Source organism: Lupinus angustifolius, chromosome LG09 (assembly GCF_001865875.1).
Source record: "Lupinus angustifolius cultivar Tanjil chromosome LG09, LupAngTanjil_v1.0, whole genome shotgun sequence".
Taxonomy (NCBI): Eukaryota; Viridiplantae; Streptophyta; class Magnoliopsida; order Fabales; family Fabaceae; genus Lupinus; species Lupinus angustifolius.
Genome location: NC_032017.1, coordinates 8,825,515 through 8,844,312, shown reverse-complemented (window position 1 = coordinate 8,844,312; position 18,798 = coordinate 8,825,515). Strand labels below are relative to the sequence as shown.

The 18,798-nt window shown below is 35.3% G+C and overlaps 1 protein-coding gene across 1 annotated transcript; it reads left to right on the top strand.

The window, feature by feature from the left end:
- LOC109357290 (F-box/LRR-repeat protein 14) lies at positions 231–15,119 on the top strand. Its single transcript, XM_019601149.1, has 17 exons — positions 231–339; positions 1,611–1,901; positions 2,112–2,240; positions 2,316–2,523; positions 3,141–3,287; positions 3,469–3,543; positions 3,819–3,890; positions 9,846–9,917; positions 10,743–10,814; positions 11,183–11,254; positions 11,493–11,564; positions 11,795–11,866; positions 12,287–12,430; positions 12,879–12,950; positions 13,515–13,661; positions 14,725–14,941; positions 14,986–15,119. The coding sequence occupies exons 2-16, from the start codon at positions 1,707–1,709 to the stop codon at positions 14,907–14,909; spliced, it is 1,734 nt and encodes a 577-aa protein (XP_019456694.1). The 5' UTR covers positions 231–339; positions 1,611–1,706; the 3' UTR covers positions 14,910–14,941; positions 14,986–15,119.

The following is an 18,798-nucleotide window of genomic DNA, read 5'->3' as shown; positions in this document are numbered from 1 at the left end:
ATAAAAAATTAAGAATTCAATTCTTGAAACTCAACAAATAATCAGAAGAAAAAGAAAACTCTTTCGCGGAACATTGCGTAAGAGATCGCGTTATTCTATAGCAAAGGCAACAAAGTGGGACCCACATGTCTCATCATCATCAAAAAGTGGATAAACTCAATTCCTTTCCAACTCCAAACCAACCGAATTCGCCACGTGTCTTCCATCCATTGCTTCGGATCCAGGCTCGGCTCCCACACTTTTTCACCACTCCATAGATACAGAGAAAGAGAATGAGAAAACCTTCATTATCGATCATCGCTTAGTTTCTTCTTCTTCTTCTTCTTCGATCATGTTACGGTATACTTACTTTCTCAATCTTACTTTTTCTCACTCTCTATTTATTCTTTTATTTCAATATCATCGTGAATCGTTTCTTTTTTTTCTTTCTATTATTAGAACCACGTTATTTGAAATTTTGAATCACGTAATAATTGGATTATAATTTACGTCAATTCATAAAATACATCAAACACAACAAGTAATATGATTCTTGTTCAAAATTGTTGATCATGATTTATTTTATCAATTTTTCTTTTTTATTGATTAATTTTACTTACTATCTATTACTAAGTGAGTTGTTATTCTCATTTTCATGGTTTGTGAGTCTCTCAATCATGGATATGATATGGAACACAGATATCTTAGATACACGAAATATCATAAGTTTCGAGAGTTAGCTTAGTTGGTAGAACTGCGAGATATTAAGTATGAGTGTCTGAGTTCAAACCCCTTCCACCATGAAAAATGAAGAAGAGAAACAATTTCGTCTATAAAAACACAAATATGAAAAATGAAGAAGAGAAACAATTTCGCCTATAAAAACACAAATATGTCAAAATTTCAAAAGTGAAGGTATATGACTATAGGAAGCGACTCACGTAAGAACAGTGCGCTATTGTGAGAAATGTGAACAATTAATATGGACTATTTGATCTTATTTGAATGGTCAAGATTAAAATATACATGCATATGACTATCATGTGATCATTAAGTAACTTTTAATCCTAACCATCCATCATTGGTTTTAAGGCCCAAACTTACCGTTCTCACAGTTTTTATATGAAAATTGTTTCCACTTGAGTCGCTCCCTATGACTATATATGAGATAAGGTCACCTGCAAAATGGTTGATGGATTTATAAAATTTAATCAATTCAGTTGATTTTACAAAATAGCGTATTTTCATTACCTCAGGAGAATAGCTAATGAAAGAAACTTGTGAAAATAAACTATTGTTTAGCTTATTTGAATAAGGGCTTAATTAAGTTGTTTTCTGGTGCACATATAAGGTTATCATAAAAATACAAATATTAAACCTAAATAAATGAATAATGTTTTTAAAGGTGTTGTATTTGACTTGTTGAACTATACGATGGGAGTTAAGTAGTTATATCACTTATATGATTACTATATTGTATACTGAGTTGCTGTTAATTTCAGTCGTTTTGATATTTGGCTATATAGTGGATGATGAGGGTTGATGTTGGAAAATTTGAACTCTTAAGAGAATGATCAAGCATGCTGAAAATTTATTCAGATGTATCGTGATTCTTCTATTTTTTGTTACAGGGTATGAGGTTGATTGAGTATATTTTTGGTTATTGAGTGGATTACACTGCCAGTGCTATGCTGCAATTTGTGTGCATTTATTGATTACGAGATATTATGGGGGGAGCCTGTTCAAGGAAGCAAGACAGGGGTAATGAAGATAGTTCTCGTAGGGCACTTTTGCCAAGATTTTCCAAAAGTGGGAGTTTGAGATGGTGGGCATCCTCATTTTCTTGTCCATCGGTAGACATCCAGTTACGAAAGGGAGAATGTCCATCACTGCTGGACTTGTGCATCTTGAAAATAAATCAGGTAAGCTTTGTCCACATTATTTATGTTTTGTTTCATAGTTACTAAATTCGCTCATTACAAGTTCACCTTAAAAGAAAAGTACATTAATAATATTGTAATAAGTGATGAATGGCACAACCAAATCCAAATGAACTACATACCTGTACCCATATTGTGTTCCTAGTAACTATGTTATATTTTGGTCTAATCATTGCAATCTTTATTCAACAGGATATTGATAAGTATGATACATTCTCTATGCTGTCACGGGATATAAGTCAGCAAATTTTTAATAAATTGGTATTCTCCCAGCGTCTGACTGATGTTTCCCTTGAGGCATTTCGCGATTGTGCTCTCCAAGTAAATAATTTCTGGACCTGGTTAATTATGTCTTCTTGATCTAAATGGTTAGTGTTTTAATTGCTTTTATTACAGGATTTTTACTTAGGAGAATATCTCGGTGTCAATGATGCTTGGATGGATGTCATCGCATCTCAGGGTTCATCGTTGCTTTCTTTAGATCTTTCTGGGTCTGATGTCACTGATTTTGGGCTGACTTACCTGAAAGATTGTGAAGGTCTCATGGCTTTAAATCTAAATTACTGTGACCATATTTCAGATCATGGACTGGAGGGCATCAGTGGTATTGTATTCTTTCTATTTCCGTGTTTTGGAATGACAGTGTATACATCTGCAATTACTCATTTATTTCTATTTCATTGGTTGTTGGCCCCCTGACGTCTTTTTTATATATTTTGTTCATCTTAACAAAATATCACCAATATTCCATGTTTTGGGTAAATTGTGTATATGGATTTCCGTGGAATCTACTTTTCACTTCACTTGGCAACTTATTAATAGTTAGTCAGGCACACTCATTTTGCCAGTTCATACAAATATTTCTTTTATGCCGATATCTACAACATATTTTCTTAAAGAGTTTTCAAAAAAGAATTCTTAGTTAGTAAATTCCATTTGAAGTAATTGACCAAGTAACTGGTTAATCAAGTCAATGAGTGTTTAACCATTGATCACTGTTTGAATATCATTAATCACTTTATTAGCGCATATAATAGTGTTTAATCACACAGATAATATGTGACATGTCACCAGCTGGTTGTTACTTAATTTGTTAAGCATCTTGTTAGCTAGTAAGGCTTCTGCAGTATGTTACATTTATGATATTGCTTATGGCCTGAAGCTTTGTCCATAGGTTACTTTTACCTCAAGGTTTATGAGAACTCTAATACAATATTCCAGGTCTGTCAAGCTTGACAACTTTGAGTTTTAAAAGAAACGACTCAATATCTGCTCAAGGAATGAGTACCTTTTCTGGTCTTGTTAACTTGGCCAAATTGGATTTGGAGAGATGTCCTGGGATTCATGGAGGTCTTGTTCATCTTCAAGGTTGGTTCTTAATGTAATTTTGTGTGGACAGTAAAACTATTAACTAGCGCTCATAAAACCCTTTTATATGGATTAAGTGATGAAGGAACTCTATTACTGTATTTGTGCTATTCTAGCATGAATTGAACCAAAATTATTTACATGTAACCTCAATCCAATGATTTTGGTCCATAACTTTCAGGTTTGACCAAGTTGGAATCTCTCAATTTAAAGTGGTGTAATTGCATAGCAGATGCTGATATGAAGCCTCTATCAGGTTTGTTGCATCTTGCTTCCTTTAATCACAGTTGCTGAAAATTTCACCAAAGTTCTAGACTTTCTTTTATGCAGTTATTCCATTTTCTACCATGGATTAGGTCATTTTCAGATTATTGGTATCCTCTGTCCATGAATGGTTTTATATCTCTGGAAAAGAAAGATTGTGTTGGAAAACCTGTGCGTCCTTGTGTATATAGAAGTGTAATCATTGTCTTAGTAGATACATGGTTCCATAGTTAACACTACAACTTATTTAACTCAATTTGATTCCAGAGCTTGCAAGCTTGAAAAGTCTAGAGATTTCTTGCAGTAAAGTCACTGACTTTGGCATCAGTTTTCTCAAAGGTACTGTGCCGTACCATGTATTATTTGATGTCCCAAAGCAATAAGGATTATATGATTTAAACTTTACCAGGTAATCTTATGTGTTTTGTGTCAACAAAGATTTATATTATTATGTAATAATGTGTGTTTACGATATTTTTCTCTCTTGGAGAGTGAATCTTGAAATAGATAGGTTCAACCTTGCATTTTTGTCTTCATCTGTGTGTGTGACTGACGATGCAAGGGATGACTGTTGTTTTTTGTGATGGCAAGAAATTTGAGTGTAACAAGATTTTCTTGAACTGAGTTATCAATTTAACGTTTTTTAGGAATGCATATTGTCGTATACAATTATCTGATTATTGTTTTTGAAATTAGATGTTTTATTTTGTAGGTCAATTTGGTTGATCCTTGTTTACTTATTATTTGTTTGTTTTTAATGAAAATTCAGTTAGATACTTGATAGGAATAGAAAGACTAAACCTATGATTAAAAATGTATATAGAAGAGGGAAGAGGAAAGTTTGGCTAGATAAATAGCAAAATTCCTTCTTTACCCTAGGTAGTTAATTTGGTTAGAAAATAAAGTCTATAAATGGAAAGGTTGGTTAGGTAGTTAGTTAGTTAGAAATTGATTCATTCTGATTTAGGAAATCAGAGAGGGATTGGGGATTATGGAATCCTCACATTGTGCTTAATCTTCTTCTTCATTGTATCTTTTCTTCTTCTATCAATAATACTCATAGAACCCTTACAGAATCTTGTTGATTCTGTGTTAGGGGCATATTTTTTCTTATTCTCTTATTAATTCTTAATACCAGTGCATAACACTGGTATCAGAGCACCTTTCTTGGTGCCTGAGGTGTGGAACCCTATCGCCACCGCTGCTGAATCCAAGTTTATGGTGTCAACCAGAAGTATGGCAAAAGAGGGAGAAGACGGATCCCACGAACGTGATGAGTTGCGAAAAGAAAGGGAAGAAATTCGACTCAAATTGGAACTGAATGAGGCTAGAATGAACAAGACGGAGGAGTTGCTTGCCGCCATTGCTGAGAAATTAGGGATTTCAAGAAAAGGGGCTTCGAACGAGGAAATCAGTGAGAATGGTGAAGAGGTTGACAGTAGGAAGAGCTTTCACGGGGTGAATCGTTGGCGTAAACTGGAAATTCCAGTTTTTGTGGGTGATGATGCGTTTGGATGGGTACAAAAATTGGAAAGGTATTTTGATCTCAGAGCTCTAACAGAAGCGGAGAAGATGCAAGCGACGTTGGTAGCTTTGGAAGGTAAAGCCCTAAGTTGGTTCCAATGGTGGGAGGGGTGTAACCCATCACCTACTTGGGAAAGGTTCAAACTCGCAGTGGTAAGAAGGTTCCAACCTTCGATGGTTCAGAATCCTTTTGAGTTGCTCCTGTCTCTAAAACAAGAAGGGAGTGTAGAAGTTTATGTTGAGGAGTTTGAGAGGTATGCTGGAGCCTTGAGGGAGGTTAACCAAGAGTTTGTGAGAGGAGTGTTCCTTAATGGACTCAAGGAAGAGATAAGGGTGGAAGTGAGGCTTTATGAATTAAAGTCTTTGCCAGAGATAATTCAGAAAGCAATTCTTATTGAACAAAAGAATCAGGTGGTTAGTAAAAGGCCCAATCCTACTTTTTCTAGGGCCTCAAGGCCTTTTCGAGGGAATTCTTATAACAAGGTGGTCACTTTAGATCCTTCTTCTGCTAGCAGTAATAGGAGGGAAGGCTCTTCTGTGGGAAGTGGGGGTGGGTTTCTCAAAAACAGCCAAGAAGTTGAAAGTAATAGGGGAAAAGGGGAATTCAAGAGGCTCACCAATGCTGAGATGAGGGAGAAAAGGGAGAAGAGATATGCTTTAGGTGTGATGAGCCTTTCAATAGGGATCATGTGTGTAAGCATAAACAATTAAGAACTCTTATTCTAGCTGATGGAGAGGAGATGGAAGAAGGAGCAGAAGAGGAGGTAGAGAGTCTAAATTCTCTTCAATTATCTTTATACTCCATGAAGGGCCTTACTTCTGGCAAGTCTTGGAAGATAGAAGGAAGGTTAGGAGCACATCCCATAGTCATCTTGCTAGATTGTGGAGCATCACATAATTTCATTTCCAAGAATTTGGTGGAGCAATTACAGTTGAAGGTAGATACAACAAAAGCTTATGTGGTGGAAGTTGGTGATGGTCATCACATCAAAGGTATGGGTAAGTGTTCTAAACTGAAGATTGCTATGCAACAACTGGAGGTGGTTCAAGATTTTTATTTGTTTGGGTTAAAGGGTGTGGATATTGTGCTGGGTTTGGAGTGGTTGGGAGGTTTGGGGGAAGTTATGGCTGATTTTGGAAAGATGAAGCTTAAGGTGAAGATAGGGGACTCTATCATTACCTTAAAGGGTGATCCTGCTCTGGCCAAGGCAGAGTTATCCTTGAAGGCATTCATGCAGGTCTTGATTAAAGAAGGAGAACGGTTGTTGGTTCACTGTGATGCTGCTTCCCAGAGGTCAGATTCAGAGATTCCTGGCCCAATCAGAGAGGTGTTGAAGAGGTTTCCAGAGGTTTTTCAGGATCCTCAAGGGTTGCCTCCATGTAGGAGACAAGACCATGCTATTCATCTCAAGGAGGGGTGAGATACCTTATCTTAGGCCTTATAAGTATCCTTATTACCAGAAAACTGAGGTGGAGAAATTGGTGATTGAAATGCTAGAAGCAGGGGTGATTAGGCCCAGTATTAGGCCCTTACTCTAGCCCCATCATTCTGGTCAAGAAAAAGGATGGAGGATGGAGGTTTTGTGTGGACTACAGGTCTCTCAATAAAATCACTATCCCTAACAAGTTTCCTATTCCTGTGGTGGAAGAGTTGTTAGATGAGTTGGGTGGGGCAATGGTGTTCTCCAAGCTGGATCTGAAATCAGGGTACCACCAAATAAGGATGAGGGAGGAGGATGTGGCTAAAACAACATTCAGAACCCATGAGGGTCACTATGAATTCCTAGTGATGCCTTTTGGATTAACCAATGCTCCCTCTACCTTCCAATCCCTAATGAATGAGATTTTGAAGCCCTATATGAGGAAATTCACCCTAGTTTTTTTTGATGACATATTAGTGTATAGCCATGATTTGGCTACTCACTTTCTGCATTTGCAGGCAGTGTTAGAATTGTTGGTGGAGTACTCCCTAAAGGCCAACTTGAAGAAGTGTAGTTTTGGATAGCCTAGTATTGAATACCTAGGGCATGTCATAACAGGGCAGGGGGTATCTGCAGATGAGTCTAAGGTAGAGGCTATTAGATCTTGGCCAAGACCTACTAGTGTGAAGGGTTTGAGGGAATTCTTGGATCTCACAGGGTATTACAGAAGATTTGTGAGAGATTATGGCAAATTAGCCAAGCCCCTCACCAACCTGCTTAGGAAAGATGCCTTCCTTTGGTCAGAAGAAGCCACTAATGCCTTTGAAGGCTTGAAATCTGCTATGATGAGTCTACCTAGCCTTGCTGTTCCTGATTTCTCTAAGGGGTTTGTGGTTGAAACAGATGCTTCAAGCAAGGGATTGGGTGCTGTATTGATGCAAGAGGGGAGGCCATTGGCATTTTGGAGTCAAGGAAGAGAGCTTATGGCTTTAGTACAAGCCATTCAGAAGTGAAGACATTATTTAATGGGGAGGCACTTTATCATCAAGACAGATCAAAAAAGCCTAAAATTTCTCACAGAGCAGAGACTGTTCTCAGAGGAACAATTCAAATGGGCAGTGAAACTGATTGGGCTAGATTTTGAAATACAATATAAGCCAGGGAGGGATAACTCAGTGGCTGATGCCTTGTCTAGGCAGAAAATGTACTCTGCTCTTTCTATGGTCAACAATGATGAATTGAATTCTTGGACTGAAGGGTTACAGGATGATACCAAGTGGAGGAAAGTGATGCAAGACCTAGTGATCTCTCCCACCTCTCACCCTGGATTTGAATTGAAGAAGGGTATCTTGTATTACAAGGACAGGTTGGTGGTAGCTAAGGCCTCCAACAGAGTCCCCTATATCATAGCAGAATGCTATGAGACCCCTATGGGGGGACATTCAGGTTATTTCAAGACCTTTAAGAAGATTGCTAGTTTTTTGTTCTGGGAAGGAATGAAGGCAAATATTAAAAGCTATGTGCAAGAATGTGAGGTTTGCCAGAGGAGTAAGTACTCTAACTTAGCTCCTGCAGGATTGCTCCAACCTTTGCCCATTCCTCAACAAGTCTGGATGGATATATCCATGGACTTCATTGGAGGCTTGCCTAGAGTAAGAGGAAAGGATACCATTTATGTTGTTGTTGATAGGCTCACCAAGTATGCTCACTTTTTTGCTTTGGGTCATCCATACTCTGCCAAAGATGTGGCCACAGTGTTCTTGAAGGAAGTAGTAAGGCTTCATGGGTTTCCTAACACTATAGTATCAGATAGGGATCCCCTGTTTTTAAGCCAATTCTGGAGAGAATTGTTCAAATTAGCTGACACTCAATTGAAGATGAGCACATCCTACCATCCACAAACTGATGGTCAGACAGAGGTTACTAACAGATGCTTGGAGACTTATCTCAGATGCTTTGTAGGCCCTAACCCTAGACTATGGTTGGAATGGTTGCATTGGGCAGAATTCTGGTTCAATTCTAACTACCATATCTCTGCAGGAATGACTCCTTTCAGGGCATTATATGGAAGGGATCCCCCCTGTTGATGAAAGCAGGGACCATACCTTCCAAAATAGTGGAAGTTAATCAGTTGTTTGCTCAAAGAGATGGGATACTTGAAGAGTTGAAGGGAAATTTGGCCAAGGCTCAGAATCTCATGAAGCAACAAGCAAATAAGCTTAGGAGGGATGTGGAGTTCCAAGAGGGGGATTGGGTGTTCCTCAAGTTGCAGCCCTATAAAATGAGATCCCTAGCTCTTAGACCTTATGCTAAACTAGCCCCTAGATACTATGGTCCCTTCCAGATAGAAAGAAGAGTTGGAGCAGTGGCCTATCAGTTGGCACTGCCTGCACAATCTCACGTTCATCCAGTGTTCCATGTGTCCTTGTTGAAGAGAACACTCAAACCTCACCAACAACCACAATCCTTACCTCCTATGTTAAATGAGGAATGGGAACTAATTGTGGCTCCAGAAAAAGTGTTGAATAGTAGAGAAGATAAATAGGGGAATGTGGAAATTTTGGTGAAATGGAAGGATCTTCCAACACATGAAAGCTCATGGGAATGAACCGCCTCAATCAAGATAAATTCCCTTATTTCCCACTTGAGGACAAGTTGGTTGTTGAAGAGGGGGTATTGATAGGAATAGAAAGACTAAACCTATGATTAAAAATGTATATAGAAGAGATAAGAGGAAAGTTTGGCTAGATAAATAGCAAAATTCCTTCTTTACCCTAGGTAGTTAATTCGGTTAGAAAATAAAGTCTATAAATGGAAAGGTTGGTTGGGTAGTTAGTTAGTTAGAAATTGATTCATTCTGATTTAGGAAATCAGAGAGGGATTGGGGATTCTGGAATCCTCGCATTGTTCTTAATCTTCTTCTTCATTGTATCTTTTCTTCTTTTATCAATAATACTCATAGAACCCTTACAGAATCTTGTTGATTCTGTGTTAGGGGCATATTTTTTCCTATTCTCTTCTTAATTCTTAATCTTAGATACCAGTGCCTAACAATACTCCACGTTAATTGTGCTTCATTTTAAAATGTAGACTCTAGTTGAGTAAAAGACAGTGCAGATGTATAAGTTCATTCTTAGAAAATGTACTTATTTGATAATGAAATATTTTGCCTTTTATCCTTCCAAAGTTGAAATTAAGTTGGTTAATCAACATGTACTGTCAAGTGTTATTCCTTTACTAATGTGTGAGTGCATAGAGACTCAGCTTACGAGTTTAAATGAAATTGAGTTTTAGAGTTTCATGTTCATCTTCCTGTCATCCATTTCAATATTGTTTTGGTTTATTTCAGGATTGCAAAAGCTTACCCTGTTAAATCTGGAAGGTTGCCTGGTGACCGCTGCATGCTTGGATTATCTTGCAGGTTGAATTCCTTTAGAGACTTCCATACTTATTCTGTTAATTTTATTGTGATTATATTCATAGAGGTCGAGCCTCAACATAACAACATGGTTGTCGCTGACCAATGGGTTCACGGGTTCAAATCCTGGAAACAATCTCTCAACTTGCAGAGATAAGACTATGTACATCACCTCCCCAGATCCCACTAGAAGGGAGTCTTGTGCATTGGGCCTCCCTTTTTTATATTTAGACATACTGGCACCAACTAGTTGTTAGGAGAATCTTTGGTTATTGGTCCATAAATGCTTTACGCTTGAAGCTGAAACACTGCTTATCAGGATACCTTCGGCATATCACTCCCAGCAGATTGTGATGTGAGCAAGGAATGTCCCCTGACTGTGAAACTTTAGACAAAATATGGGGTAGAGGAACATGATTTGAACAATAAAATCATAAAATATATATGGCTGAGTTTATTATTATTTTTATCTTATTTTTGTCAGGGGTTCAGAGTTCAGACCTTGATATCTTTACAAAAAGAACCCGAGTTTTGTTTCCATTAAGTCAAAAGTCAAAACAGTATTAACCTTTTTGCTTTATTCAGTAGCTTTGTGGTTCTAATATCATGTGTGTCTGCTTGACCCATTTAAAAGTAAGAGGTTTTAACTGATTATTATATAAACACACCATTATTTGAACCAGCTACTATTAGTTTTATTATTATCAGTGAACTTCTTTTGTTGGATGTGAAGTTTAATTTTAGTACGTCTTTCTTGTATGTAATGACTTACTAAGACCTGAATACCGATTCAATGTTTTGATTTGATGTTGACATGTTTCCTGCCAGAGCTTTATGCCCTATCAACCTTGAATCTCAATAGATGTAATCTTTCTGACGTTGGATGTGAAAAGTTTGCAAGTAAGTTGCTCAAACTTGTATAGCCACCTTTTTTAAAGCCATAATTTTATATGGAGAATACTACATTAAGAGCACTGGTTAAGGAATCAAATATAGAAAGATTTTATTAAAATTGGTACAACAACAATCAAGTCTTAATCCCACTAGGTGAGGTCAGCTAATTTTATTGAAATTGGTGTATTTAATTAAATAAAGTTTAAAACTTGTAATTTCCAGCACAATGTTTCTATCTGTTATTCCTTAGCTAGTGCCGTAAAGTTAGCAAGATCCTTTTACATTTTGTAATATGCTTATTGGATTTTACTTTTTAGCACAAGAGGATTATTAGGGGCTCTAATTTTGTAGCGTTACTTCTCTCTCTTTCGCAGGACTGGAAAATTTGAAAGTACTAAACTTGGGATTTAATGACATAACGGATGCATGTTTAGCACACTTGAAAGGTGGTTTGAAACACTGGCCCAATTCTCTCTCTCCCCCCTCACCACCCTTAATAATCCTGTATCACATGCAATCATTTTGTACATGCTATTAATTTTTGTGCTAAGAAAAAAATTTCATGTGTCGTTAACAAATGTAATAGAAAAAAGTATAAAGTTGTTTGCTGGGGCAGAATAAAGATCAGCTGTTATATTTGAAAAGAATGGTTTACCTAATAAACTTATGTGTTTATTCATGCAGGGTTAACAAAATTGGAGAGCTTGAATCTTGATTCATGTAGGATTCGTGACGAAGGATTGATGAACTTGGCAGGTTGTGCTTGAATTCTCTCCTTTTACCTTGTCTATCTGGGTAAAAATTTTGCCTAGAAATTTCGGGAAAATAAAATGAAAAAAATAGCTTATCGAATTTTCTTTATCTTGGCATAAATGGTTGCAAATGATTAATTTGAAATATTAGTGTTTTGCATGCCATTTTGTCATTAGAAATTCACATTTCTGTCTTGAGGGAAAATGTGACTAACATCTTCTCTATGCTTTTAGGCCATAGGAAATTGAACTGCTTGGAATTGTCTGATACAGAAGTTGGAAACAATGGGTTACACCATATATCAGGTTAGAGATCGCAGTTCCTAATTACTTTCAAAGTTTGTGTGCTTGTATTTCAATATTATCTGTGTTTGGTTATCTAAGCCATTTTGAGAAATACTTTCACAGACTATAATTAGCTCTGATCATTGTTCCTGTTGCATCCCATCTGATTTGGGAATTCATGATTGCTTCCCTTGATTGTTTGTTTTGGGTTGCTTTCCTTGTTGAAGTTAGCTTTATCCCTTTGACATTGTTGACTGCTGAGTATTGAGTAAGAACTTGTCAATGAGAGATATGAATACGACATTCTTTTATTTGTCGTGGTTGATTCATACTTCATTACAATTATTATTTCCATGTGATGTTGTGTAGTGTTATGCAGTTATCTTTGCATTCAGCTCCAGTTTTTCTATTTTGATTAATTTGTCATACTATTTATTTTAGGATTGTCTAGTCTGGAGAAGATAAACCTATCATTCACAGTGGTTAGTGATAGTGGTTTGAGGAAATTGTGTGGACTCTCATCTCTGAAGTCACTTAATTTGGATGCTCACCAAATTACTGATGCTGGGCTGGCAAACCTTACAAGTATGTACCCTATGAAAATTTACAATTCAAAGAATGGTTTGTGTATATCTGTTTTGTACATGAGCTCTAATCCTGTTCAATCTATTTGATTTACTAATTGCTACTATATCTTTAAAAGAACACATCAAGGTTTAAAATATCGGCAAGTCTTTCCTTGAGTTTGCCATTGCCTTAGTCACACTAGATGGGGAATTGATACTGTACTTAGGAGATATAGAGCATTACTTCCACGCAAGGACCAAGCATTAACATTATCAGATCGTTAATCTATATCATAGAGATTCGACAAAGTTTTATGCTGACTATCGACTGCCTAAAAACCTCCACCTTTACATTTCCAAAGCATTAATTTCATTAAATTTGTTAAGCTTTTAGCATTTTGGCTCTTTTGTTTTATAACTTAAGGTTAAATGTAGCAGCATGTTTGATTGTGAATTTTCTAATGCAGGTTTGACTGGGCTTACTGAGCTGGATCTGTTTGGCGCTCGAATCACAGACTTTGGAACAGACTATTTAAAAAGTATGCAATATGCTACTAACATTAATTTTCCCACTACTAGCACAAGAGATTTCAATTTCACATGACTGGAAGCATTGTTTATAGATATCTCTGCTACCTTTTTCCAACCATGTGGTTTCCTCAGATGTTTTGGATTTTTTTTTTTTTTTTGTTTCCTGCCTTTACATAAGAAAAAGTAGTATGTCTGGTTATAACTGTTACAGCTAAATTGCATGAACATGATTTATCTGAAATCTAATTAGGAATTGCTCCTTTCTCAGTTGGCAAAGCTTAGTTTCCAGGAAATGCAACTATTTTCTATAAGTTTGTTTTAATCACTAAATCCCAATTTGACCACTGTAATTTGTACTTTGTCCCATTTACCTCCCTCGATCCTAGTCTTTGTTAATTATGTAATATTTGTCAAACAAGCTCCACAATCAATCTTGATTCTCCTTTTGGTCAGCTATGTTATTTTGTAGAATTACCTACATGTTGGTATCAATTCTTTGATTGAGCTCATTTCTGCAATTTATGTGATAAGTTGAATTCACTATTTTGTTAACTGTGTTTATTGTGAGACAGAACTTAAGAACCTGACATCCCTGGAAATATGTGGTGGGGGATTGACTGATGCTGGTGTGAAAAATATCAAAGAGCTTTCTTCTCTAATGTGCTTAAATTTGTCACAAAACTGCAACCTTACGGACAAAACCCTGGAGTTAATTTCTGGTATGTCTTGAGACCTTTGTTTTGTTTCAGAAACACATGGTCTCTTGTTTGTTTTATTTTCCTCTTACGAAGTTGAATACCTATATAAGCACATGAGCAAATAAAAATAAAAAGAAAGTTGTGGGATTTAGTGATGTTTGTCTTTTCAAAGGTTGTCTGCTTGTGAAAGTCCTAAATGCTTCACACTTAACTGGTTACTCAAGGTGCTTCTAGGTGGGAAATGTATGATGGTTAATTTCGATTTCTACACTCTACAGTTGGGTGTCATTTTTTGGTTCTACTGAAAGGTTGAATTAAAATAGGTGACCAATGCTCAATTTCAAGGCAAAGAAAAATATCTTGACTCCACTTCAACAATTAATGTCAGGGATGTCTTTATTTGTCCTTATGAATCCTTGTATGAAGAAATAGAACATGCGTAGCTAAGTGAGTGGTTGGTCTAAGCTCATGATTCTAGATTGTACTTTTTGCTCTTGCTTTCTGGGTATTTTTTACCTGAGATGTTAAAGTGTAGTTCTTCTAACTTTAGGCTTGTTCCACTGCATTCACCAAAAACATTATTGGGGCTTGGTCTTTTATTTTTGTTCTAGGGTACATTGCTTCCTATTGTTTTACAATCAAATTGTGCTGGCATTATTGTATGGCGGATATTCCTTATTTTCGCACAAACAGACCCTAAAAGAATACATTACCCGTCTCACATTTGGTCTCACTCCCTATAGAGCTGTCAAAGTATCATTTTTTTTTGTATAACCAAGGATATTCTCTCACCCTATGGGTAAAGGAACTAATCCCTTTTGTAGTGCGTAGTTACCCCTCCTAACAAGTGTCGCTCTCATAAATCAAACTTTTGACTTTTTGGTCTATATTGGGATCCAATGAGACATTACCCACTAGACCATCGTCTTGGTAGAAAATAAAAAACATCAAATTTAATTACAAATGGACTAGATTTTAATTTAATTAACCAATCACAAGTCTTTGATACAGTGAGTGTGATACAAAGTGTGGGAAAGTGATTATAATTATCTCTGTGCTGACATGTCTATGCACACAATTTCAGGGCTTTCTGGGTTGATTTCATTGAATGTCTCAAATTCTCGTATCACACATTCTGGACTGCAACATTTGAAAACTCTCAAGAGTTTGAGGTCTCTGACATTGGAGTCATGTAAGGTTACAGCAAATGACATTAAGAAACTTCAATCAACATATCTCCCAAATTTGGTAAGCTTCAGGCCAGAGTAGTTACTTAGGGAGATATTCTGATATGTGTATATATATATATATATATATATATATATGTATATATTCTAATATGTACATATAAATAAGATATGCTGGCATATGTTAGAGAGACATGGGAAGACAACCTCAAATTTGTACATAGGCTAATGACTTCATGAAAGGTGGGAATTACCTCTTGAAGCTCTTTTGTTTTAATTTTATGTTTGATGTGAAAGGGTGGATGCTATGATGATTTGTATATATATATATATATATATGTAGGTATATATATAGGGAATGGAGTATCTCCTTACATAAGGAGATAAGAAATCATGACATATATATATATATATATATATATATAAGGTAAGATGTACTGATATATTGTATATATGCTATTTATTTTATGCATGATTATATATATATATATATATATATAAGGTAAGATGTACTGATATATTGTATATATGCTATTTATTTTATGCATGATTATATATATATATATATATATATAAGGTAAGATGTACTGATATATTGTATATATGCTATTTATTTTATGCATGATTATACTTGAGCATTATGCTTGCTCAATCAACACTAAAAATTGTTGTTTTATATTTTTATTGATTATTTTTTTCTCAATTGTGCAATTGTTTATTTTCTTTGAACTAGAATTTACTTATGACTGTGAAAGAGTTTTAAATTGCATTTTGAAGACACTCAAAGGTACATTTACCCATAACCAATGAAGGAATGCTGACATGCTTGTAAAAATGGCTTTTGTAATGAAAGGAGTAGTGAGCTTTGAAGCTCAAATTGAAGCTCAAAATTGAGAGAATAGTGAATTGAAATGTATATTGAAGAGTGAATATAATATTATAAATCAACTATTCAAAAGTTTCTTCTTATACAAGTGACTAAGCAATTAAGTAACTAACTTTTTCTAACTAATTAAGTAACTAACTTTATGTTGATATGTGACTATTCTTAAGAGAATAGTGGTGTAAGGTCTAGTTAGATCTCTAGGATGACCAAAAGGTCGAGGATTTGATTCCTGAAAGCGACATTTGTTGAGAGGAACAATCACATACCTCGACAGGGATTAATTCATTATCCAAAAGGTGAGAAGATACGTACTAAAAATCAAATACTCATTATGCCTCTAGCAAGGGCTAAGATGCTTCTGCTTTTAGTTACTTCCATTGCAAGTTTGAATAGGCTTTTCTGTTTTTGATGCAATTCTGCTGTTTTTCGGCTTTTGGTGCAAGCTTATTTAAACTAGGCTCTGCTTCTTTGACTAATAATACTACAACGATAAGAGGAAGAAATGAGCATGGTTTGGACATAGTAAAGAATGTGATAATGTTTTCTTTTAAACACTATTGTTTTATTAAGATGTAGCAAGATGGAGAACCAAAAAAAAAAATACCATGTTCAATAAGGTATGCATTGTTTTAAATTGTGAATCAAGCCGCAATATTACGGTTATAGTAATGATTGAAACCACATTATACCATAATTGTGGTGTGACATTGAATCATGCTGATATGAGCGCATTGAACTGAACGTAACTATATAGAACAACTTTTAGTCGTATCAGATCACATCAAACTTAGAAATAATTTTTTTAATTACAAACAAATTTAGTTGCAATTACTACGATTGCAATAATCATATTAATGACCTCAATTTAAAACACAATATATTTACATTCACATAATTCAAGAGCATCTTGAATAAAACTTAATTACATGTTGTGAAATGAATTCTAATCGCAGTTGCAAATTAATATAAACTGGAGGAAGTTCATTAAATATATTCAACTGAAATGAGAAAAACAACATTGTGAAAAATAAAAAAAGAGGATATTATTCTTTGGAGGAGTGGACCATAAGGAAGAAGGATTGAATTATGAAGTATGGATAAGTATTTACTGTAGTGGGGAGGAATAATGTAATAGTAAAATACCCAATACACAATTTTAATATTTTTCTATTTAGTTTAGATTCAGGAAACATTTCATTCACTCCCAAATGAATTAAATTAATTAAAATGACATTTTCCTCCAAAAGTTTGAATGTAATTATGCAGAAATGACATCCAACAAGCTTTAAAACAGGAAATTTCTAAATTTCTTAACAAAGTAAAAACAAAATATATACCCCACCTAATTTCTCACCCTGCAAACGAATATATTATTTCTAGGATTTGAATATGCAAATGAAATATTATAGTCTGAATTTGAGGTCAGATTATAGTACTAAGAAATAATGCAATCTTTGTTCTTATGCTTATTTAGAATTTATCCAAGTTAAGTGTCCTACCTCCTTTTGGAATGAAAGATCCTCTCTTATAAGGGAGAGACATGTTTTTTATATTTATAAAGAAGCATAAAAATATTATATAAGTTCTTTATTGATGAGGATCTTAACTCGTTCTCGTGTGAACTTATATTTTGATTACGTATTTTAGAGTTTATGTGGATCCATGCAAAATAGCTTCTAAGGCCATGGCTAGATTAAGGTACTCGTCCCTATTAGGGTGTATAGTTTTATTTTTAATATTTAACTCTTAAAACATATACCGCACCTCTTCTTTCCCAAAAAGAACATTATTCTAAATATTTAATTATCAAACTTTTAGCTTAAATACATATTTTTCAACGAATCAAAAACATTGTATATAGGCAAGGGGAGATTCTGATCCAGTCGAGGTGGTTTTAGTTTACCAGCACGTAGGCGGTCTAAGTTCCTATGACCGAGTCTTTCTGGCCCCTGTGAACATCTTTTATTAATGTATTAAAGAGGGCCTCTCTAACCGGTTAAAAGTGGTGGGTGTCCACTAACGGCCATTCCTCGCTTGGTTACGATAAGGCAATTCTGGAAGGAGTTGGTAATTGGGCACTGGATCCCTTCGGACCTGGAGAATGAGTGATGTTGGGTCGGGGTTTGGTGAACCAACTGGTCGCTCCTCTAGTTGAAGTATCGGGGCCCTTCCACCCCTATATCTAATGTGGAACTAAAAGAGACCAAGATGATGGGAGCATCTCCTATGCTGTAATGTATGAGATTTATTCTTATGTAGTAGAAACAAAGCTTATCCTAAATGGTTCTGTTCAATAATTTTCAATTTCAAACACAGCAAATCCATTGTGTACGTGATATTCATGGGGCTTACACTACGATCAATGCGGTTAGGCTACGGTTAATGCGATTACATCATTGTGATCCAGTATCACATTGCAATTGCGGTATGATGCGATTGTAATAGTCACCACAGCTGCAATATTGTGGCCACATCACTCATGCAGTCCACTATGATTTTCATGAAGTGAATGTAACTTTGCTTAACTACTATTTTTCTTTGAGTAGGATACAATCCAAACTATGTACTATGCTTGAGCTTTACAGCAAATGGACTAAGAGAGATGAAACAGCAAGGTTTTTCATATTCTTGCCTTTTAGGTTTTTTTTGTATAATTGAGCTAGTATTTATGGAATAAGGATCATTTCCATTAATGGAGATACGAATACTATAAAAAAATAAAGGAAACAATAACATGGTAAAATATTTATATCATTTTATGTACAATGTAATAACACTTCTATTATTGAAAACACATATAAAATTAAATATTTGTCTCTCTATTAATGAAAATTATTCTCGTTCTGGGTTCATTTCTTGAGGCCAATTTGACATACCTGATGATGAAACTTCTTTTATCAAAAAATAATGTGCAACTTTGAGTTCATCCCAAGAAAATCATTAGAAAAGATTTAGGTATCAATTCTTGTTAATAAACGATATTTATGATATAATAGAGTTAAGACTTGGTTGTTGCTATATTCAAAAAATAATGTATACTTTAGATTTTATTTATGTATGTGAGATGAACTATCTCTATTTTTTG